The 25,035-nt window shown below is 49.2% G+C and overlaps 1 protein-coding gene across 2 annotated transcripts in view; it reads right to left on the bottom strand.

Annotated features, from left to right (window-relative positions):
- The window catches only part of Asic2 (acid sensing ion channel subunit 2), a 1,085,888-nt gene that overhangs the window by 268,471 nt on the left and 792,382 nt on the right, over positions 1-25,035 (bottom strand). The window contains exon 1 of one of the 2 annotated variants that reach the window (XM_041664594.1): positions 13,458-14,417. The exons of the other annotated variant lie outside the window; for it this stretch is intronic. Coding sequence (XP_041520528.1) covers positions 13,458-14,165 — 708 coding nt within the window. The 5' untranslated portion in view covers positions 14,166-14,417. Of the gene's footprint in view, positions 1-13,457; positions 14,418-25,035 lie in introns of those variants that run through there. 2 annotated transcript variants of the gene reach the window in all.

Raw genomic sequence — 25,035 nt, 5'->3', positions numbered from 1 at the left:
TATGAAACACAAAGTCTGGGGAAAGAGACAGGAGCAGCATCCAGGCCTAAGCTTTTCAGGGGACTGGACCTACATGTCAAAGACCTCTGACCTCAGGAAGACTAGCCAACCTAGGAGGAAGTGCTAACTGGCCAGGATGCCAGATCCCCAAGAAAGCACCTGACTAAGTCAGCCCCACCCACCGAGCTGCCCCCACATGGGAACTGGTGATTGGATTCCTAGGGCTGCATTTTCCCATTTGAAAGGAGAGCTGCCTAAAGACTTCAGGCTTTGTCCCATTAGCATTCTAGGGGGTCAGTGTTTCCAGACTGCTAGAGTCATGTTGTTCCCGCACACTGTGTGGGTGAGGGAGGCAGCTACACTTTGCAGGAGCCAGATGTACCCACAGCACAAAGAACAAGGGACAGAGCCATGGAAGCTGAATTTGCTAGTGGTGGAAGGAAGGTGGCAGATGCTTCTTCTCCCATGCTGGCTCTGGTTTGCCAGCTCCATGCAGAATGGAATTCTCCCTGATCCCTGTGTGGCTTCCCCTTCTCACCTTCCAGGTCTCAGCACAGATGTCCCTTCCCCAGACACCAATCCTGTCCTGCCCCTTGTCTTCAAGAACCCCCTCCCTACCCCACTGATAGATCCCTGGCCCTGAAACTTTTCTCTTTACAGTGTTTAGGATTGTTTATTTGTTCGCTTGTGATGTTGATGGCCTTACCCACCCCTCAACATACAATGTTTCTTTAAAATCCTCCATCCTATGCATGTTAAAGATATATCACTGGGCCAGATCTGGGTGGCATAGATCTGTAGTTTCAGCTACTTAGGAGAATTCCAAGGTCCTGGTCTGCCTGATCTACAAAGTAAGTTCAAGACACCCTGGCTGGTTTAATGAGACGCCTGTATCAGAATAAAGTATTTGAAAAAAGCTTGGAGTTGTAGCTCAGTGGCAGAGCCCTTGCCCAGCATGTATGAAGCCCTGGGTTTGGTTACCAGTGCAATAAATAAGGACATAAATAAAAGCTAGATCCTTTCTCTATGCATTTTGATTCGGTTGCTGTGAGCTGGGGCCTGGGTTTTTGCTTGCTTGCTTGCTTTTTTCTTGTTTGATTGATTGTTTTGGAGACAAGGAATCACTCTGTAGAGCAGCCTGGTCTTGAACTTGAGAAAGTCCTCCTGCTTTGGCCTCCAAAGTGATGGGATTACAGGTATGAGCCACCACACTCAGCTGGCCAGGGAGTTTTAACCATACCCTGCCGATTCTTCTGTTCTTCAGGGAGACTGGGGAAGCCTGGGTCCAGATGAAGCACTCTATGAGGGATGGCTGAACTCATACCCTTGGACTGCCAAGCTGTGCCAGACCTATGTGGACTCCCGGTAACTCTGTAGAATGAATGAAGAACTAAGTCCACATGTATTGTGGTGCACTGACTCTTCTGTTTCAACAACGTAATGGGCAGACAGGGATTTGCCTATATAGCATAGTACCAAGTACCAGGCAGCTGTGGTCCTTGCCCTCAGGAAGATGACAGTGGATGGGGGCTGGGAAACATTGACTGCAACCAAGACCATGAAAGAAAAGAATTCCATTATGAGACTAGACTCCTTTGCTTTTTAGATGCTTGGGGGGGGGGGGGGGGGCTGGCCTGGTAGAACCACAGAAAAGAAGCAGTATATTAAAAATAGTATTTTTGGCTAGATAGTAGTGGTGCATGACTTTAGCAGGTGGATCTCTGTGAGTTTGAGGCCAGTCTGCTCTACAGAGTGAGTTTCAAGAGAGCCAGAGATACACAGAAAAACCCTGTCTTGAAAAACTAAAATGAAAAGTATTTTTATAGTGGTATATTGTTTGTGTTTTAATAAATAAAGCTTGTCTGAAGATCAGAGGGCAGAGCTAAGCCACTAGAGTCCAGGAAGTGGAGGCACACATACCTTTAATCCCAGGACTCAAGGCCACCCTGGTCTATGTGAGAGTGGACTAAATCATTCTAAAGAAACAGAGCTCACACCTTTGATCCCAGCACTTGGCACTTGGGATAACATACATTTAATCCTAGCAGCTACACCAGTTAACCATAGAGGCAAGGTGGTGGTGGTGCACACCTTCAATCCCAGCACTAGAGCGGAATCTAAGGCAGGATAAGACAGGAACTCACTCTCCTTTCAGAACGAATGTTTAGTAGAGGCAAGAGCTCTCTAGTGGTTGACTGTTTTGCTTTTCTGATCTTTAGATTGAACCCCAGTATCTGTCTCTTGGTTTTTATTATTCGTGCTACCATTTTTGTTTTCAGTTACACACGGGAGATTAAAAGATTTCAAGAAGAACAGATAAGGGTGCAGGTGGAGAAGTACTCTCTCCTAAAGCACAAACCCCGGCCCCAGGCATCTGTGAGCACATCTTCAGCCCCGCCCTAAGGACAGACAGGTGGGAGGGATGGGATACCCAGGGAAGGCTGCAGCTTGAGCAGAGGCCTGGATGCTGGGAAATTCCTTTGTAACAATCAGTGGCTCATAAGTGACTTGGCACTGTGCTCAAGGCCATGGACTCTTGACTCTACAGGGGTAGAAGGAGGGATGGCAGCCAAGGTCATAGGGCCCATGGGAACTGTTCCGTCTCACCTGCTAGCTAAGAGCCTTGGAATTTGATAGAGGGCCAGGAATGAAGTAGCTAGAAGTTGATACAAATTCACCATTCATATTGCTGCCTAGCAGTTGAATGGGGTGGTGAGTGCTTGAAATCCCATTGCCCAACAGGTAGAGAGGTAGGAGAATCAGGAGTTCAAGGCCCCTTGAATTACACGAAGACTCTCTTTCAAAAGCAAAACAAAACCAGAGCCACAAAACAAAACAAGATAAATAATGCTGTCTGTGAAATCCTCAGCATTGTGTACCCCATGAGCCCGCGCCTTGGTTTCTTCCTCTGTAAAATAGGTGCAATGGGATTTAATGCTCGAAATGTTGTTCTGGGGGTAGTGTTACTGTGTGAACCTGACATGTCTTCTGCAGGCAAATGCTTTGGGTGCTGCTGCTGCTGCTGCTGCGTTTTGGAGAGGCTGTGGCACCTTTGGCTTAGTTGGGGGAAGTAGGTCACTAGGGGTGGGTCTTAGAAGGATGATTCTAGCTACCTACAGCCCTTTCTGCTTCCTGTTTTGCTATAATGTGAACAGCCTTGCCACCTGCTTTGGCTGCCATGAAGTCCGCTATGCCTTCTTCTCCATAATGCTGGGCAGCAACTCTCAGAAAGCATGAACCAACGACAGTCTCTTCTTTCTGAATTTGTTTCTCTCAAGGGTGTGGTAACAGTGAGGCAAAGCAGACAGTAAGCCTGGGGCACTCTGCCTGGTGCATAGTAGGTCTTCCTCTTGCTTCCTCTCATCGTCCCTCCTCCTACCACCAATGCATTTTATCTCAGTTGGCTTTGCAGAGCCCATCAATAACATCTTACCAACATCACTTTTGCCAAGTCAACCCCCTCACTCCTGGTGCACAGGGGTGCCTGATCATTCCCACGCACTTCCTGCTTTCCTGAGCACCCCAGCTCTCCTGACTGAGTTCCTTGGCTGTGGTAGACAACAGGACATAGCTCTTGCCACTCTAAAGTCATGGTGAAGATTAAAGGGTGGGGCACTGTCCTCGGCTGGATCTTCAAAATGAAACTCTTTGGATGTGAAAAACGTAGTTCGGTTTCCATGCCTGGCTTAGATATCGGATGCTCATAGAATATGCAGCAACAACAACCCAAAAAAAGGCTCTCACTCCATGTACCGTCAAAAATGTAATGTAATTATTGCGATGCTAAATATCCCCAGCTGTTCTGAGATATTTGAATCTTAAATCAAGCCCGCCTGCCTGCATCCCGCGCTTGCAGCTGGGTGGGTACCACACAAGCACAGAGCTGGGAAACTTCAGGCAGAAACTTCAAGTTTACATCTCCATCTTGCCAGTTCTAAGACCCGGCTTTGCCCCAGCACTGCAATGAGGATCTCTCCAAGTCTGAACTATTGGCAATCTCCCCAAAGAGAACCATGTGCCTTGACGGGGCCATGCAATCTGGCAGCCCATAAGCATCTATCCAAATAGTCCTTCAAATGCATGTGCAGGGAGCATAAAGAGATAGTGTAAAATAAATGGTAATAAAGTGAATAAACACGCGTCTCACTCCAGAGCCTTTGAGGTGCTTCTATAAATCAAATTCTTTCCATAATTTGCTCTGTGAGGCTGTGCTGAGAAGCAGAATCAAACCTCATCTACTTTCCTGGGCAGTAGGCTCAGATTTATGGATGAGAGTTCACAGTGAATGCCCGTGCCATTTCAAAGTGGGAGAATAATTTTTGTTGGGAGGGGTTCCAAGAGAAGATTAAACCCTTCACTTTCAGAGATCAGAGTATCAACAACTTTCAGACCAAATGTGCCATCAGAATCGGAAGGGGGTGGCCAGAATACAGATGTGGGACGGAGAGAGTTCACGCAGGGAGAATCTGACGCTTTGGGGGTAGAAACCACGCGAGGCAGCTGACGCATGCTAGGCTGAGAGTGGATCGCCAGTGCCTCGGTGACAGCTTGGCGTCCCTCTCTGATTCCGTCTGTAGTTTTAGATTCACTTTATTTCTAATTGTGTGTGTGTGCGCGCGCGCATGCGTGTATTTGCAGGCATACATGGAAAACAGAGATCCTATCAGATGTTTTTCTTAGTTATTTCTCCACGGTTTTTTTTTTTTTTTTTTTTTGAGACAGTCTCTCACTGAGCCTGTAGCTCACTGATTGGCTAGACTGGATGGCCAGCAAGCTCCAGGGATTGTCCCCAGTGCTATAGTACAGTCACTCTTACCACATGGGGTTTTATGTGAGTGTTGGGAATGCAAACTCAGTTCTTCAAGCTTTCTTGATAAGCACATGATCAACTGAGTCATCCCCTCACCTCCCCCACTCGGAATTTTAATTCTGAACTTGATACTAAAGGCACCAGCTTGCCCAGAGAAATGTGATGTAAAACTTGCACAGTGACGTGTGACACAGTAGGAGGCTGTTCCTCTGGAGCCTTGGAGGACCGTTTTGGAAGAAGTGAGATTGTCACCTATTGAGGAAGACACTAGGACCTACTACACATCTCTGTGATGCATTTATGTACCCAAGCCGTCACACCTTCTGTACTGACAGTCAAATTTTATCAGTAGTCCACGACTGATTCTCAATAAACAAATTGTAACAGATCAATATACTAGATTTAAATTTCATAATGATCACACATGGGGGGTGTGATCTGGGTTTTGCAAATGAGATAAGCAGTTCCCACCAGCTACTCACTTAACACCTGGAGGAGCTGGGATTTGAACTTGAGTCTGCCTGATTCTTTCCTCCTGATCCACCTTGCCCCAATGCCTTTTTCCAGTTTCTGGGGAATAAATTCCCAAGCTTTGCATGGATATAAGTGTAATTAAATTATTCCCATGCTTCTCTGGAAAACAGATGTGTGTTTGTTACAAATTCATTTGTTTTTTAAGGAAGGCCCTGACCATTAACTACCCAGTCTGGCTCACTACAGTGGATGATGGCCTGAACTAGAATACATTTTATACTTCTGAAGCCATTTGGCTGATACAAGCTTCTGATTTCTCTGAAACAAATCACACAAACTGTAGCCACTTCAAACACCACATGTTTATCATCTTTTAGCACAGCTAAAGTCGGCCTTGAGTCTTACTGGCCTTCTTCAAGGTGTCCACAGGCTGTGCTTCACCTTGAGGTCTCAGAGCGAATCTTTTTTTTTTTTCTTCTTGCCTTTTCCGGCTTTTAGGAGCTGCTGTCATGGCCACCTCCTGTGTCTTCAAAACCATCACTTCAAATCTCTGTCTTTGACTAAGTTCTGCTGCAGGGCTTAAATCTCCCTCTCTGACATCCAGTCCTTTCTTTCTGATTTCCTCCCTCCTCTCCCTCTCTTCTTCTCCCTCCCAATTCCTTTCCCTCCTCAGTACCAAAGCTTTTAGCCAGAGTCTCAAACATGCCAGGCAAGCACACTACCAGCAAGCTGTATCCCTAGCCCTCCTTTTTTCCATCTTATTTAGAGACACACTCTCATTTAAGATGCCCAGGCTGAACTTGAACTTATTCTTTAGCCCAGGTAGTCCTCGAAGTTATGATCCTTCTGCCTCAGCCTCCCAAGGATCTAGGATTATAGGCTTGCACCACCAAGACTGCCTTCTTTTTCTAACTTACAAGGACCTATGATCACAATGGGCTCACCCAGATAACCCAGTATGATCTCATGTCAAATTCTTATTCCATCCAGTCTGTATAGGTAAGACAGTCACAGGCTCTAGGGAGGGGGACACAGGCAACTTCATGGAGCCGTTGCTCAGGGCATTTGAGACTTGAATTTTATGGAGCCTTGCTCCTGAAGTGGAGGAAAGATGGGACTCTAGGGAGGGGTAGCTGTCAAGCTCCCCAGGGAACTGAGTGGCAGGTGCAGAAGCGGAAGCAGCATTGATTGGGGCAACCTCTACTATACCAACGCGGGTAGCTTGGCACTTTGGTTTGGTGGATGCTCTGGCTGGGCCCATAGCCCTCTACTGACCCAGATTTGCTATAGCAGAGGCTGCTGCTGTGTTTCCCAGTGATGCTAGCATTCCTCCCTAGACCTTCCACCTTTCTCCACAATAGAATGCTGTGCCCCGATAGACTTTTCCAGGACCCGGGAACTGGCACGACTGGGAGCTGCACCAGTGGCTTCCCTTTGATTTTCTGGAGCTTCAAGACGTTCACAACCTTGCACCTCAAAGAGTGGATCACGGACTAGCATCGTCCACGTCATTAGGGGCTTGTGAGAAATACTTGCCAGGCCCTGCCCCTACCTATCGAATCAGCATGCCTGTGTGGAGGCCTAGGAATCTTGCCATGTAATATATATAGTTCAACCTATAATGTTTCTTAGGGAAACTGAACTCAAATTTTACCCATTCTTCTATTTCCTGTGTGTGATGCTGGGCAAGACACTTCCTTCTTTGGTATCTGTCCTCAAGCAATAGGTGTCCTCCATCACTGCAGGGGTAAACGAGATGGGATGTGTGTTACAGTTTCCTCCCTAGACTGGGAGGATGAGAGATGCAGGCTTGTTGGGTCAAAAGACAATGGCTATGGTGTAGTACACAGAGTGCTGACTTTGGGACCCCGAGATCAACATTTCTTTTCTGTGACAGTGGGCCAGGAATCGACCTGTATGTCAGTTTCCTTGTTTGTAACAGGGAGAAAGGGACACTTTTGACATGCTCTGGGGAACTAACTTCCTCAGCTCATCCTCCGTCTCTGTTTGACCAACAGTTCATGTTCCGATCATTTGTTAGAGCCGGTCTGAGTGGGTTCTCACTTTGGCAGTAGGTTTTCAAGTTATCAGTTTCCTTGAAAGATTGAAAAGGACCATTCAGACCAGACCAGGACACCAGGAGAAGTTCCTACTCTTGAGCCCCTCCCCTCCCACAAAGCTGCTGCTGTCCATGGCTGCCGGAGCAGGGGGATGGTAAGTTCAGGCTGGGCTCTCACTCTTTAGAGCCATCTCTGCCTCCAGGAGTGCAGGTCATGGAATCCAGCCTGACTTCTGTGGTCCTTACCAACCAGCAGTAGGCGCTTCCAATGAAGACTTTGGGAACTGAGCCATCCCCTTCCAGGAAGGTTTTTTGTCATCAACACCTGAGAGCCGGCAGCTTTAGAACTGGGTCAATCTCTGGTTAAAATCTGACTGGGCTGCTTTCTCGTGTGTGCCCTGTGATTCCCCTGAGCCTCGCTTTCCTGATCTGAGAAATGGGTTCCACAGTGCCCATGAGAGTCCGATAAAGGGGACCGTGGTACCTGGAACAGGTGCCTAACACAGATCCCAGTCCCGCTGTTGGCATGGCAGGGACTTCCTTTCACAGCCAACAATAAAGGATAAAGCCCCTTGACCTTTGCGAATCTCTTTGCCAGGAACAGATTAGATTTATGATCATCCTTGTAGGTCAGTTACTGGCACACAGTAAGTATTTATCGAGCCTTGGTTGATGGGATTTGAGCATCTACCCAACCAAATCAGTGGGGTCAAAGCTATGCACGTACAGAGAAAATGGCCTGGTTATTGCTCCAGCCCTTCTCGATTGGGAAGACGTCTGATTGATGCCTTCATGACCGTCCACAGTGGCCCCCAAATAGCCACTATCGGAATTAGCCTGATGTGGGTCAATTTGGATATCTGCAGACCTGGATAGAGTTTATGTTTGATTCCCTAAACTAATTTCCCTGAAGTCAAATAACTGGTAGAGGTCTTTTCATGTGCCTTGTATAAATGTCTATTTAATCACCGTCCTGTCTCCAGCTCTTCAATAATGTCTGTGTTTCCCCCATAATCACTGTTTCAGTTCTGCAAAGAAAAGGAATGGATGGCCGAGACGCTCCAGCCATCTGCAGCATCTGAGCCCTCTTTCCCCCTGACTGCCCACTTGAATGGAGAACTCTGTTGCTAAGTCCCACTGGCCATTTGGCTCATATCCTATGATTGCAGAAGAGAGTCCTGAGGCCAAAGATACGCAGCTGGCCAGGGCTAAGTTGAGGCTGGACTGGTCTTTCTACAGAATGTCCCCTGTCCCCTCCTCAATGCTGCTCCCTTCTCATCGAGCTGCAAAGAGCGTGTGGGCTCCTGCAGTCATGGCAACTTGGGTTTGACTTGGCCTTACTACCCTCTGGCTCTTGACTTGAAACACATTGCACATCCTCTCAGGGTGACATTTCCTCCATTTATAAAGCACGGATTATCACAGACTGTCCAGGGTTACTGTGAAGATGACATGCAACAAGCCAGCCAGGGTCTGGCCTGTCAGAGATGCCCGATGCTATCTGCCTTTGCCCTTCACTGTAAATGGTCATGCAAGTAATAAAAATGGAAACGGCTCCCATTTATTGAATGCTTGCTTGATGCCAGAAACTGGTCTAAGCACTTTACATGTAGTAGCCCGTTTATTCCTCTTTCTATAAAGACAGAAGTATTTTTTTTTCTCGACTCCCTCCCTAAAGCTATCTATCCTCACAGCCACTAGACTGCCTGGCCTAGCAGCATTTCAACAGAATTTGCTGATTTCAAACAATATGTTACTGAAATCATTTCTTGTTTCCTATTGCTGGCTCATAACAGACCGTTGGCTTGATGTGGCAAAATGTGCTAAAAAAAACTAAATGTTGTTTCCTTGGCTTATAGCATGTACGAATGGTCCAAAACTGAACTAAAGGTTAGCTCCTACAGATAGGGGGATAACATGGAGGTGGGTATGAATGGAAATAGCCCCAGTGGACATAGAAATGAGGGCTGAAGGTAGGTACCGGGACACAGGTACAACAGCGTTAACAGCCAAATGAAAAACACGTCAGAATTTTACTGCAAATTTCAAAACTTTAGCTGGGCCCCCAGGTACCGATCACAATCACACTATTGCCTTGGGACCTTTCAAGGACCACCTCACCCCCAGCTACCTTGAACTGGTCCCAGGGCCCAGAAGGCACCTGCTTAATCTCACACCTTTGTGCTCCCTCCTGCACTCTCTTGTCTGTGCATGATTCTCTTTGTCTTTTGCTCTCCTGCTTAGTCTTCAAGATTCATCTCAAATGTCACCTCTTCCAGGAAGCCATCAGAGGTCACCAGTCTGATCTGGATACTTCTGAGTCCACATTGAATGCTCTTCATCCTAATCCATGCAACTCTGCAGGTTCCTGAAGGGCATTTACCAAGCCTTACTTAATTCTCTATCTCCAATGTCTAGAAAAGACCTTGGCACAGAGTTGACATATAATAGGTACTGGTTGATTCGATGACTAAACTATGAATGAACATACCCAACTCCCTCAGTTAAGCAGTCATGGTAAGATATTATAATTATGGTGATAATACTTAGTAACTCTTACCACCAGGTAACAGTACACAGTGCCTAACTCTTTCTCTATATTGTAACAATGTCTCCTGAATACTGAGCATCCACTGTCATCCAGGCACAATTCAGTCACTGTACATACATACATACACACACACACACACATACATATCCCTCCTATATCTGAGAAGGAGAACTTATTACTGGAGGCTCAGAAGCAAAGTGTCTGCCCAGGGAACACTGCTAGGAAGGGACAGACCTAAAGTCCAAGGCCAGGTCTGCTTGATACTTTCCCCTGAAGCATGCTGTTTCCCAGAGAGGGCAATGGCCCTGTGTTCTTGAAGCAGAGCCTGCCCTGCATTGGCCTGTCTCTTCCTCTTTAAGCCCCAGGGTTCTCAGAGCTCTGCCTCACAGCTCTGCTTCCTGCCCAGACTTCTGTCTCCACTGCCAGGAGCTACAGTGGAGCCAGCGTGTGCAGAGCCGAGGTTCATGGCCGATGCCAGGGAAACAACACAGGCTTTCAGAAGCGGGCACTGCTCTGCCTGACTGCTGAGTGATGAAACCTTGCCCAGTTTAACAAATCCAGGGCCATCAGTGAACATGCCCAGAATGGGCCTGGAGAATGAACCCAACGGACTGCCCTGGGCAATAAATTTCTCTCCCATTGGTGTTTGTTTGCAGACCGCGGGACTAATGAGAGACAGCTGGCACACTGCCAGACCACCTCCTGTAAAAGCCCCACCCTTCACTTGTTGCTCTATCTATTATCTGACAACCTGGGAATCCTGGGTGCCTGGTAACTGCTTAACGGCCTGCTCCTCACACCACAGGCTGCCAGGTACCCACCGGCAATGCTAGAAGGAGCCAGCCTAGACCCAAGAAGACAGACGATCCTGCAGATACCTCATGAAGACACTCATTTCCCAAGCTTCTCCTGGGCATCTGCTATGTGTCAGGTTCTGTGCTGGGAGCTGGAGACAGCGGTAGAACTAGACAATTCCTTCCCTTGTCTGAAGGAGGAGGCAAGCACAGACTTAGGTACAGTGACATGCACAGGGAAGTAGAGACGAATGGGAAGAAAGCTGGCTGTTGCTATTATTAATTATTATTAATATTTATTATTTATAAATTATTATTAATAATAATATTTGTTATTATTTTGGTGGTGCTTAGTGGGATGGAAAGGCTCCAAGCCAAAGAAATCTCTCTTTCCTTCTCTCTCTCTCACACACACATACACACACTCATAGACTCAGGATCTGAGCAGCCATGTATGTGACCCAAGAATTCCTGCCCTCAGCTTCTGCTTTACTGGGCTACTCCACCAAGGATGGCAAAGGCAGTTAGAGGAAAATCTTCCCGATGGATGTGCTCAGTGTCACGAACTCCCCTGAAGTAGCTTCTGAAGTCTACAGATGGAAAAACAACCTACATCATGCCTTCTTATAGGGCTAGAAACATGCAGGTCAGAACCCAAATCACAGTCCACCAGGGTCACTTTGAATCCCTAGGGCACAAGCCTTTGGGGATGGAAGTTAGTACTTTCCCTTCAGTGGGTGTGGCTGACAAATTCTGATTGGGAGAAACAGTATGCTCCTGTGGAAGGACCCTGCTATCCTCAGCTCCTTACTTCCTGCCCCACACAACTCATGCCCATGCCTGCCATGGAGGCTGAAGCCAGGTGGTGTGTCTTCAGCAGGCAGAGTTAGGTTAGACTGTATCCACCTGAGCCACCTGGGAAGGCTCCTCTTCCCTTCTCCTAGCTTTGAGAAGGCATGGGACTTGCGGGGAGGTGGTCAGGGTAGGAGACAAGATTCTTACTCAGGTTTTTCCAATAGGAGTAGGCCCAGGAGCAGAGAGGAAGGGTTTCCCGTGACTTCATGCTAAGTTAGACTTTGAACTTGCCGATTTCCAGCATGAGACTGCTCTTCGCAGTGCACTCCTCATTTTAAATATAGGAATGAAAGCCATTGCTAGCTCAGGTCTGCTGTGATACTGGAAGGGAGTCCTGGCGTCAGATAGCAATTCAATATGCTTTGAAAACCAATCGTCCAGTGCAGAATTGCATTGAAGAGGCTGTATGTCAGGCAACTTAGAGCTGATACTTAGATGTAACCTTGAACTTCAGTCTAGCACTAGAAGTTGTTCACGAGTGGTCAGTCAAAAAAATGACTGACCACAGGAGTTGCTGCCCAAATTCATTGGCCTCTATGGACTACGCTTGAGGTTCTGGAAGAAGCCTTGTAGAAGCATAAGTTAACAGGATTCCCTGCTTGCTAAGGCAGCGAGTCTCAAGTGGGAGACAGTCTGAAGGGCAGCTGAAGAGCCCCCCCCCCCAAACATGGAATGTGAAGAGAGGAATAATTCAGATTTACTCTTTATTCAGATAGCAAAAATCAACAGAGTAAGACTGAAGCTGAGGGTGGCATCTCAGACAAGAAATAACCAGAATAGCCAATCAGAGACCTCCGCGAACTGGCATCAATCCAACACCTGTTGAAACCGTGGCAACTCTGCCATCCTGGGAAAAGCTTTGTCAGCAACGAAACCATCAGGTGAGCGCATTCTGCCAGTTCTGCCCACGAACGCACACCAACCTTCCCTGCACGGGTAGAAAAGCCGGAGCCTACCTGAGGCGCATTTACACAGAAAATGCTGGACGGGCTCGCACCAAGCTGGGGCCTGGCACCAGAGCTCTTCTGAGACAGACTGCACAAGGCAGCTACCTTCTGCCTGACATCTGCGGTCTCCAGACCCACAGTGTGGGGGAAGCCGCGCAGCAAATGGCTCACAAATCCTTAGCACAGCTTCTCTTGGCCTTGGCTGTTTGCACTCGTGACCCCCCCCCCCCCAACTTTCCCAGCTTCAGGCTATTCCTCCAACCAGGAAGAGCCACACTAACACCTTACAGGGGTGGCAGGGAGTGGTATGGGGTGGGTGCGGAGTCCCCAAATCAGCAGAAGGATGCCACTGCCTCCAAGGGGCCCACAATTTTGGTGAGCTCCTCTACAGCGTTTCTCCAAATCAGCAGACCGGTGCCGCTTCCTCAAAGAGGGGCCACAACTTTGGTGTTCGTTAACCTTCTGGGAGTTTCCTCCTGCATTTTGTGTGGAACTCTAAAACCATAAACTGCTTGGGATCTTAAGCTGTCTTAAGAACTCTGCGGGATTCTCCTGTTAGCCTATTTTTGAAAGGTTTTGTATTTGTTCTTCTCACAGACAACAAGCCTCCATTTAAGACAACTCTAAAGCCCAGACAGAGAGCAATAGCTTTGAGACCCATGAACCCTATTCAGAGCGGGAGCCATAGATAATAGAGGGACGAGTCCGGGGGCTGACGCTGGACCCAACAGTATTAAGTATTGAGGTGACTTCCTAGACAGAGCTAAGCTCAAGTTTCCCACCACCTGAAGACTCAAGGGACTCAAGAGCGGTTCTGCCTGGGCACTGAGGAGCTGTGACACCCAGTCAGGAAACGGTGACACTCACAGGGGCCTGGTGTCCAGTCCCTAGGGGCCCAACTAAGAGCCTCAGGACTCCTGGGAAGCGCGGGGTCAGAAAGGGCGGGTTTGCGCGGAGGGCAACTCACTGAGGAGAAGTTGTGCGGGCCACAGAGCTCGCCCCGGTACTTGCAGGAGAGCAGCATGTCCTCCAGCTGGTGGCCCAGGCGGTCCATGAAGGCAGCGCTGATGCCCTCGAAGTGGCGCGGCGGCAGGAAGAGGCGGAAGTCGGCCAGCTTGCGGAACCACTGGCGGCGCGGCTCGTCGCCCCGCAGCAGCTCGCTGACCAGCGGGCGCGCCGTGCGGTTGGGCAGCAGCAGCCCCAGCCAGTGGCCCGCGTAGTAGAGGTCCCCCTTGGAGAGGCGCGGGAAGCGCAGCGGGTTGTTGTTGCACACGGTGACGGCGGGGAACGGCAACTGGCGGCTCCACTCGCGGTGCACTCGAGTGTGTGACGGGAAGCTGAGCCAGTAGAGCAGACGGTTCGAAGACCAGGACAGCAGCAAGCCGAGAGACGTGCAAAAGGCCAGCACCCACAGCGCCCGCCGCTGGAAGGAGCCTCCCGTCGCCGTGCGCCCCGCGCACATGTGCCGCAGCCCGTGCAATTTAGTGCGACTCAGTGACGGCCGCCCCCTGCGGGCAACCCCTGGCCCATGCAGTGCCCGATCGCCACTCCGGTCGCCTCCGGGCTGCCTGGCTGCCGCCACCGCCGCGGACGCCGGCTGCTCGCGGGCCATACGGAAGCGTCCCGGGCCGGTGAGCGCGGTCGCGGGCAGCCGGGCTCCGCCTCTCCGACTCATTCATTCAGCCCGAGGCTGGCGACAGCGGCGGCGGCCCCGGTCGGGCGGAGCCGCCATGGGAGTCCGCAGCAGCAATGGGAGTAGCAGCAACCACGCGCAGCCTGCGCCAGGGAAGCCTGCGCCCGACAGGAGCTCCGGTGGCGCGGCATGCCCTCCCGGCGTTGCCACCGCCGCCTCCGCGGGCGCTCGCCCGGGACTGAGTACAGCCCCGGCCCGCCGCCCCTGGCTCTAGCCTCTCCCGAGTGCCTCCCAGGCTCTGCTAGCCCCGGGTCTTCCAGGAGGATGCGAGTCACCGGGCACTACCTCCGGAGGGGCCCCAGTGGGAGCCGCCTTTCCAATCCCTGGGCGCTGTGCCCGCCGTCCTCCCCTCGTCCTGGACCTCGGGGGACCCTGAGCTGAGTCCCCCTGTACCGACTAACCCCAGTTTTTACACTGATGCAGACAGAGGGGCCACTGGACGACCATGCCTGGTTTGAACAGTCCCGGGGACCCCACCAGTCTGGCCGGTAGCCCAGCGGCGCTGGGACATGCGGGAGAAGGCGCCAAGGAACGAGCGCCCCCAGAGGCGCTCAGCGGTTCCAGGCTCGGCGGGTGGGGTGGGTGTGTACTGGGGTGAGTGGTCGCCGACTGGCGACTTCCTCCTTCCCTTTCCTCCAGGACCCTTCTTTCTCACGACTACCGGGGCTGCCTTCCGCCGAGACGTTCCCAGGCTTCTCCAAGTCCTGTTCCTGAGTCCCGTGAGGTGTCTACTGTGGTCTGGGGCCGGGGGGCTTTTCAGGGAGTCCTGCGGAAAGCCACTCGCTGCCGGGTCCCTCCAAGGTTGCTGGTTCCGGGGAACTATCGTTTCTCCTCTCGGTATGGACAGTCTCCAGAAAAGCTCAGCTGCGCTGCTCCTTGCCTCTTCTCCTCCCCAGGCGCCGGGAGCTGGGATCTGCGGAGCCCAGGCAACACCTCCTGGGGCTAATCCGGACTCGCTGCTGTTCCGAGCTCGCTGCTCCGTGGGCCGATCTCCTCACAAGACTCCAAGTCCACGATGGCGGTGGCAGTGATAACGGCCGCGGCTGCGCTCCTCTATCGATGGCCCGGCCCTCCTCGGGCCCCGGGCGAACTTGGGCAGCAGCCGCGCGAGGCTGGCGCGGCTGGGCTCTGAGCACCTGCTACAGCGCTGGCTGGCCCCACGACTCCGGGCGGGCGGGGCGGCGGCGGCCGCAGCGAGCGCTGTGCGCTCCTGGAGAGGCGGTGCTGACGCTCCCGGCTCCTCCTTGCTGCATTTTAATTCCTGGCCACTGTGGCCGCTGCACACCAAGCGGGAAGCCTCTTGCTGGAGTTGTGGGGGAGAAGGGGAGAGCACAAATGTGGCCGGTTGTGCCGGCTTGTGGAAGAGATGGAAAGTAGTAAAAACATTGTGTTTATGTGCAATCTTGTGCAAAGAAGTGAGGGACGCCTGGGCGTGTGAGATGGGCTAGAGAAAGAAGGGGCTGTGCAGCCTGGGCACTTGAGCAAGTGTGAGTGCAGTGTCGTGCTGGAGCTGTGTAGGACGTGAACTGTTTATATGCGAACGGGCACTTGTGCCAAACTCTTGAATTCGTGAGACTGCCTGCGGGTGATGTACTGCGGCTGCTGGGATGTGTCATAAGTGGAAAAGTGCCTATGATGGGCTGTATGCTCTGCATATGCATGTCCTTGGTGTTAGGTATGAATGGTGTAGTTTCTGATTTGCATGTGTATGGGTGTTTAGAAAGGACTATGTGCTCAGATGTTGGGAGGAGTTACAGGACTTCTGGCAGGGACAGCTCCTCCTCTCTACCTCTAGAAACTTAACAAGTGTCCCAGCCCCTTCTCTCCCTGGTGGTGGAGGGAAGGGAAGGGTGGTAAAGGGGGCGGCTTCCCTAGACAAGAGGCTCCATTATTTCCACCCATTCTCCCTCCCAGAAGCACCCAAGCCTTCCACTAACTCCTGGACACTTATAAACCTTTGATGCTGCCTTTTTAAATATTGTGCCTTAACTTTCTTGGGGGCACTGAATGAGGTTTGTGATTACAACAGGCTCCATTTCCTAAGTGATGAGAGAGGCCAGGGCTTGCCCAAGGCAGCACAGCTGGGCAGTAGTTAGCTGGATGTCCCATGGGGTCTTGTCGTCTTTAGCCTTGTTTCAAGAGGTCTGCACTGGCTGGATCTGTGTGTCAGTTTGACACAGTTAGAGCCATCAAAGAAGAAGGAGCCTCAGTTGAGGAAATACTTCCACAAGATCCAGCTATAAGACATTTCTCAATTAGCGGTCAATGGGGGAGGATCCAGCCAGTGGTGGGTGGTGCCGTCCCTCGGCTGGTTGTCCTGGGTTCTATAAGAAAGCAGGCTGGGCAAGCTGTGTGAAGCAAGCCAGTAAGCAGCACTCCTCCATGGTCTCTCCATGAGCTCCTGCCTCCAGGTTCCTGCCCTGTTTGAGTTCCTGTCCTGACTTCCTTCAGTGATTAACAGCAAGGTGGAAGTGTAAGCTGAAAACCCCTTTCTTCCCCAACTTGCTTTTTTGGTCATGGTGTTGTGTTACAACGATAGAAACCCTGACTAAGACAAGACCTCTTTCAAGACCCTGAGATAGGGCTGGGATTCTGCTCCTGTGGCTGCCTGGGTATGCAGGGTCCGCAGGACTCGACACCGACTTTCTAAACATCACGGTGACAGTCAGCCCTCTGTCTTCCCTTACTATGGGATATAAAGGGTTTCAAGACATTTCTGAGAGCAGATACAATGAATGAAGGACCCTGAGGAGACAGATATCCCTGTGGGTGGTGCATCAGAATTCTGGGATAGGAGACCTGGGGACGGAATATTTGGGAAGAGGAGGAATTCACAACTTTAGTGCTCATTCGGCCAGATCTGTGATCTCCATGCAGGAGGCAAATAGGGCTAGAGTGACTTTGCTATCCCCACTGGCCTGCTTCCCTTCCATGGAATAACTCCTGTACCTAGGCTCTGGAGAAGAGGGTCTCTGAGCTCTTCCCTCTCACTCAGCCACACATCCATATGTACATACACAGCACACATGTCCACAAACACAGGCACACACTATACATATACACAAGTCCTGCATGGTTCAGACAACCACACAAATACATGTGACACATAAGGAACATGCACATAAACATGCATGCCATATATCTTGCACATATGTACAATACACATTGTACACTGTGTGTACACATGTACACAGGATACAAATATACACAACCATCTATTACTCATAACTCATGCATTCACAATCAAGTACACATGCAGACAACACACATGCCATGTGTATAGGTGTCCATGCTCACACTCCAAGCACATAGCTACACACACCTGAAGGCCCTTTTTCTTTTAATTTATTAATTTTAATTTTGTTTTGTTTTTGAGACAATTTCTCTATGTTGCCCTGGCTGCCCTGGAATTCACTCTGTAGACCTGGAACTCACAGAGATCTGCCTGCCTCTGCCTCTGGATTAAAGGAACAAGCCACTGCCACCTGGCTCATGGAAGCCCTTTTCATATGCCTGGGGAAGAAACTATCACTGCTGGGTAGTGCTGGGGGTCAGTTTTGGATCTGGTTTCCTGGTTTCAAATCTGAGTCTGTTAGCTAGTGGTTAAGAGGAAGTTCTGCAGGCGTCTGTGTTCCACAGCCCTTACAAAAACTCCGACTCTTATACTACCGTAATCTTGGATGCAGGATTCCTGCCCAGGAATTCAGGGACTTCTTCTGATCAAGGTGGTAGCCTGTATGCAGCTACTGTTGAAGCAGACACCACAAGCGTGTGACATCTCCCTTCTTCCTTTCTCGGGAGTGGCACAATGCCCTGCTTCGTCAAAAGCCATTCTGGTTGGTCCTGCTGTTAGGGGCTTTTCTTTCCTCCTCAAGATGTACACATGCCACTGTAGGTTGACCAAGTGTCACCTTCACCCTGTATCCACTGTCCATCCTCCACATGGACAGCATGTACAATGGGGGCATTCTGCTTAGGCCTCCATGGGTCTTGGCATGGAAAAAGAGAATGTGACTCCAAGCAAAGATAGTGCCTCTCTTGATGACCGCATGTCAGCATGTCCCCTAGGTAACAGAGATGCCCCTCCCTCCTCAGTACTTTGGTCAGCCCAGCAAAATTCTCCCCCCAAATTCCATTGCCTCCCAAGGGATGGCTCCCTTTGTGTATTCTGTTGACTGGTCTTTCTATTGCTTTGATCCCAACACACAAACACCTTGTGCTGTTGTCCCAGTGATGGTTCTCATCATAGCACAGTGTCATTGTGTATGTCCAGGTCTTTCCTGAGGCCTCTGAGCCTTTTGAGGACAGTAACTACCCTGCCTCTTATCTCAGTGTCTAGACATTTGATGAGACCCCCCCCCCCCCGCAGTGATACAGGGGAATAGAGGGGGGAAAAGAAGAATATTTCTAAAAATAAAATTACATGCCAAACATAGAACAACACATACTTTACCTCATGTCCACCTCCAGTCCTTTAGGAAAGGAATTTTGGTCATCCTCCTACTATTGTTGAACTAAAGCTGGGAGCAGGATTTGAACTGGGTTCTAATCACCATCTCCATCACCATCCTTCCTAAGCCAAAGGGGGGATAATTTTAAAGGTTTTACACTAAAATAAGTTTCATAAGTGTTCAAAGTGTTTAATCTTAGAAAAATATTAATTTTTATCTATTCCAGAGAAGAGGAACTTTTACCACAGAGAGGCTCCCTCGACGCCACACAGCTACTAAGCAGAAGAACAGGGTTTGCATTCAGAGAGCTGGGCTTAACCCCTTGTTCCTCCCACACAATGACTCCTATGTCATAACTGTTCAATCCTGGTGGATTTTCTTGGGCAGACAAACAAATGAATAAGATTGTATATAAGCTGACCATCACCCCCTCTCCACAAAGAAATAAAAATATAGTACTATAATACTATAACACCCCCATAATCAGCTTTTAAGAAAAGGGGTTTTTTTTGTTTTGTTTAGTTTTGTTTTTGCTTCCTTATCAGTCCAACATCTACAAATCCATACCTGGCACCTGACATCCTGTGTAATGTCCTGTGCAGGACAGGAGGGTCTTCCCAGAACTCCGTCCACATCCTGGACTGCAACCACCACCACAATTATAAGTTCCTTTCTGCCTTAAAATAAGACTTTGATTGGTTTTGGTTTCTATTTGTTTTGGACTGACTTTAAACTTCTCATTCTCCTGCCTTGGCCCCTAAGTTTGGGGCCGATAAGTGTGTGAGGCCACATTAGCAGTTACCCGTCTTTATGACTGTGGTGGGCTTTGAGGTTTCAAAAGTCCGAGCCTGGCCCAGTGTCTCTTCCACTCTCTGCCTGCAGATCAGGATGTAGCTCTCAGCTACTGCTCCAGGGCCTGACTGTGCTTTCATGCCCCCCACCATGATGATAATTGGACTAAACCTCTGAAACTGTAAGCAAGCTCCAATTAAATGCTTTCTATTACATTAGCTGCCTTGGTCACAGTGTCTCTTGGCAGTAAGACAATGGAATATCAGATCTGTGACTTCTTTCGTCTTTCCCAAGCTTCACTGGTGTTCCTGTTTACTCCCAGGCCCTACCAGTCAGGCATCAGAGTGCATTTCGCTCTGCCCGCCCCCTCCAATGGGAGCCCTCTCGGTTGCTTTAGGCTGCTTCTCTCATAGAGCTCTGGGTGAAACCCTTCTTGTGAAGTTCTCCCATTCCTAGGACCTCTTTCACGGAGAGCCTTACAAAATGGTAAGATCTTCCTCTCATATGGGAACCTCAGTTACTCTACCGAATCACAGTCCTTCAGTGCTGAAGGGACCCTTGCATCCAGTTGCCTGATGTCCTCCGGCCTGCCTTGTTTTCCGCAGGAGGTGTCCCTGGCTCTTTCGACTGTTTCTTGTGTAGTTCTGCTGTGGGGGTGGAGATCCTGAGTGCTGGTCTCCTTATGCTGAAGTCTCTAGCCTTTCATCTTGTGAGCATACAAATCCTGCACTGGGTCTTGCCCTTCTTACCCCTGGTCTTTTTCCAAGTATCTTGAGAAACCTTTCTTACAGCTTGGATTTTGTGGGGGTGGTATGGATGGCCACCCAGACGTAGGACAATGGCTTTTTGGTGTCCTGGCCTAAAACACTAAGTATGTTTTCCTTTAGAACGATACTGCAGAATTAGCTCGCTTTGCTTTTAGCATTAGAACTCACGGACAAAGGGTGATAAGGGTTTTGTGGTTCTACTGCAAACCTACATCCCTGCTCTTTCTCTTAGTTTCTCCCTTGTGGCTATCAGTGGTTCTGCCTTCCTTTTTTTCCTCCCCTTTCCACCTCTCTCCTCTTTTGAGCTCCCCAGTCTGTGCCCAAAGCATCACATTGTTCCTACACTGTCCTATCCTGTGCTGAAGGTGGCTTTGGAACTCCTGAAGCCATGGAGGTGCCTGTACCATCATAGGACCTGAGCAAATGTCTAACAGTTGTGATGGAGTTTTTCTCACTAGTGTGAAGAGACTGAGAAAGACTTCTCTGTGACTGTAGCTCATCGTATGTATACTCACTCATTTACTAATCCCTCACCCCGTGGCCTGACACTGTGGCTGTGGCTCCATCCTTTGCACCTTCCATCATATTCTGTCATCGTCACTATGTGTGCACACCTAAGCTCTCGGCGCTCCCTTTTCCTGTGCTCTTCCTTGCACGCCACAGCCGATATCTTACCCTATCAATCAGACATGGGGGCCTGTGACTCCCAGAAGGAAGAACAGAGGGTCCATGTCTGCAGAAAGGCTTCGTCGCCATCTGCACAGGGTCAGAAGCTGCTTGGCTGCAGCACTGCAATCCCCAAAGCTGAGACCTGGAGCTTCATAGAAAACTGAGTTCTTTCCCTTTGTTTCAATTGAAGAGGCCTAGAAAGTTGGGGGGGGGGGGGAGCTTTCTATAAGCAGCCATGCAGCTTGGCACTGATAAAAGCGGGACCAACCGCAGGTCTGATCTTATGATCATCCTTTGTTCACCCTCTCAGACGACTGTTTTTAAAATCCTCTCTGAAATGTTGGGATGTAGTTTACCCATAGAGCGTGTCCCTAGCATGTGTAAGGACCTGGGTTCCATCTCCAGCAACACACACACACACACACACACACACACACACACGCACACACGCTCCATTTTGAAATGAGTACTAACTATATCCACATAGCTCTGAAAGACAAAGGGAGCCTCTGTAATAATACCTCTCCACATCTGTAACCACTCATATTTCCTTCCAGAAAGATTTGATGCGGTCAGTTTCTAGTGGATTCTATAAATATACCTATGTGGGTACAGTCTTCATGTGACCCTCACTTTTTATCTGAAAGGCTGGGTTCAGTGGACACCACTGACCAGAATAATTGCATTTCCTGTTTTCACTTTTTTTTTTACCCCTTCTGAATTTTCAGTGGTTTTATGGTTGCCTTTCTCTGACACCCCATTCTAACTTCCACGACTTTCCCCCAATTTCTCATTTTGCATTATTCTGCTCACCCATCCACAAAGGACAGCAGGCTCTATGGCAAGGAGCTAAGCAGAATTGGCCGTTTTATTATCAGATGTTTCCTTTAACTCTTTGCCAGATAAGTTAACGGCTAAAGGCCCTCATGTGGCTAACCTCAAACAGCAAGGCAGGCAAAAATGTCTATGGCTCTGAAATACATTATATGATGTGTTTGCATAGAACTTAATTTTCTAGTTATGTTTTCTTTTGGATAATTGTAATTCTTCCCCCCTGCCTCTCTCGCCTCTTTCTCTCTCTTACACACACACACACACACACACACACACACCCTGAGTGTCCTGAGAGGTGACTTGGGGCTTAGAGGTTTCTGTAACCAGAATACAGAGTGAGTAAGACAGAGTAGAGAGTCAAAGATGTCAAGACCAAATATGATCTTAATGAGCACGCTGTTGAATTTCGAAGAGGAAACTGAGGTAGGTTATAGCAGCTTGCTCCAATGGTGGTGATTATGATGCTGGTGATGATGAAGCTGACTCCGATTGAACACTAACTACGTATCTGTTACTATCACGACTCATACAGAACCATCTTTATAGCTCATAGTCACTGGCAAGGTAAGTCATGTGTCCTCAATGGCTGGGATAGAGTCCAAGTAGCCTGGTCTACAGTACACGGTCCTAAACACATTGGTTGTAATTTACTAAAAAAAAGTAATGATGGAAGAGGGTGTGTATTGAACATCGGAAGGACCAGGCACCATCTTTGGCACTGGAAACACATCTGCTCAGCGTTTGGGTGGAAGCGTCACTCCAGCCGCTGGTGCCCGTTTGGAGATAACTCCTCGGATTGTAAGTGTACCTTTTTAAGTCCATGACAGGCCTCGGAACTCAAAGCCGAGTGCAATGTGTCCACTGTGGTAGACTTTGGTCAAAAAAAAAAAAAAAAGAAAGAAAGAAAGAAAGAAAAGAAAAGAAAACCAGAGATGTGAGAAATTCCCTATCAGGATGTCACCTGATAAAGGAACCCCACAGGAATAAGGCAGGTCCTTGTCCGGGTCAGGTAGGGAGACTGGCATGGCCACATCTTTCGCAGGACAGCCCGAATTGTATGAGGCCCTGAGCTTCTAGAGGCAATGACTTGGAACTCAGAACTTACCCAGACAAAGCTGATCTTAGCCTGGCAGAGAGCAGGTGCAGGGGAGAAGGGTGTTTTCCCAACATGTGACCCTGGGCTGGTGAAAAAAAAACAGCCCCCGCGGTGGGACCTCCAGATGAAAAGATTTTTTTTGTGGCCCAATAAGCCTCTCTGCCTACACAATAATCCAAATCAGACCATATCAAACCAAATTAGAAAAGGCCCACGTTTAATGGATACCAACAGTCCCAGGTGGCCTTCCAGTGCCACGCCTCCCAGAGGAGACTGGGAAAGAAGACAGGAAAACATGTGTTTGTTCTCTGGGGGGCAGTTTAAATACCCCGTGGGAGTGATCTTGAGAATCTCTGGGGAGACATCATCGTTTGGTGGGCTGTCTCAGAGGTGGAGTCTGGACTGAGCTCACTCCCAGGGCAGGAGGCTTGGGTCGAAACTTCCATGCAAACACTCAGGCGATGTCTCTGCCTTAGAGGGGGTCAAGGGTAAGAAGAACAGGGAAGTACTAACATGAACTACTAATCAGTAATTGTAACAACGACTATTCTTCTAGACATGAGGACAGCTTGTTGGGAGGGCCTGTGGGAGGGGTCTCTCTTGATTGATGTAAGAACTCTACTTTCTACTGCTGGGTTCCACTCACTTTCATTTTATCCCACCAGCTTGTGGAGAGACCACTTACCAGAGAGACTTCTGGCCCGACTGGACACACTTGTAGACAGGATGAGAGACAGAGAGACATGATGAGGGCTAACCTGCCTGGATTTGCTTTACTGAGACCATACATCCAGAACGCATTTCGAGTGGGTTTTTTTAGTTTCTTGTGGTGTCTTGTTGATGTAATTTCTAAGCGCTAATTCATCTGTCTTACCCTCCCAGTTTTCCTTGCGTAACACTTTATTCTATGCCTAAACTTCCACCCTTGAGACTTTTCTTGCAAACTTGGCTGTGGCCATAAAGTTAGCAGAGAAATGGAGCCCTGCACACTTTCCTAGTCAATTTGCACTCCCCTATACATAGCAAAACTCTTGTTAAAATAGTTAGGCATAATAACCCTCTCCAGCAGTAACCACCCACTCACGATGAAAAGGCATGCAGTTAAAATAGGATTTAATGAAATATAAAACCCCAGGTACAATTAGCTGTTTTATTCACAGCTCCTTGACTGTCCCCATGTTCTTTCTAATCATGAAAATCTTGCCCTGGCTCTCACCTCTCCTTTGGGGAGCATCAGCTCCCCAGTCCTGAATCTGTCTTGCCGACAGACCCTCTGCTGGGGCTTTGAGATGTAAAGCCAGGTTGATTCATCAAAAGCTGCATTCAAACTGCTTTCCATGGTCACTGGGGCTTTCCTGTGTGTCAGCCACCTATGGTTTGTTTACTCTCCTTGATTTACAAAAGACTTGGCCAAGCCATTGCCTTGGGGTCCGCTACATCTAGCTTATCCCCTTGTCAACCCAAAGGGGAGGCCTTGAGGGAGAGATTTAATATCTCTTTCTGCAGTAGGATGGACCAGGGTGATTATCCAAAAGGAAGAAAGGAAGAGGAGGGGAGGGAAGTAACAGAGTAGCAACCAGGTATCAATTGGGAACTGTTCTGTGTCTCTAAGGGGGCCTCCTAAGCGCTCCCTCTGTGGTAATATCCATGTCAACAGAAGAAGACATAAGAGACATTTCATTGTTCTGGTTTGAGTCTCTCTATTGTTGACTCAGGCACAGCTTAGACTACACTGCCTGTAATCATCACGGAGTCTGGGCTAGTGCCAAGTACAGAGGTATGCCTCATTTTGGGGGGAGAAAGAAATGAAGCCCAGAGAGGGAAGTTAGTTGCCAAGGGCCACACAGAGTGTGCCACGTAGGTGGCACAGCTCAGATTCCAACCCACTTTAGACTCACATGTGTTGGTAATGACTAGGAAGGCGGAATTCTGGGTGCCAAGAATGAAATGTGTCAAAGTAGGTGTCAGTGCAATGCAGTTCTACAGAAACCCCTGTGGGCAGAGGGGAGGGAAGGCAGAGTTGGCTGGGGACAGAAATGGGGCTCTGAGGACCTGCTGTGGCTGTGGGGGTGCTCCTCTTTCAACTTTGGAGAGATGCCATCAGAGCAAACTCATAAGACAGAAGGCTATCCCTTAGGAAGAGGTTGAGGGAAGTCTCTAAGTGCCAGGCCGTGCTCAGTACCTTAAAGACAGCCACACAAAATCCTTTACCTCCCAACATTCAGATGGCATGACACACCAAG

This window comes from Microtus oregoni, unplaced genomic scaffold (assembly GCF_018167655.1).
Source record: "Microtus oregoni isolate MIOR12 unplaced genomic scaffold, Mior012 000015F_ref0000493, whole genome shotgun sequence".
In the NCBI taxonomy this organism is placed as follows: Eukaryota; Metazoa; Chordata; class Mammalia; order Rodentia; family Cricetidae; genus Microtus; species Microtus oregoni.
Note: the sequence above shows the minus strand (reverse complement) of the source record. Positions and strands in the feature narration are given on the sequence as shown.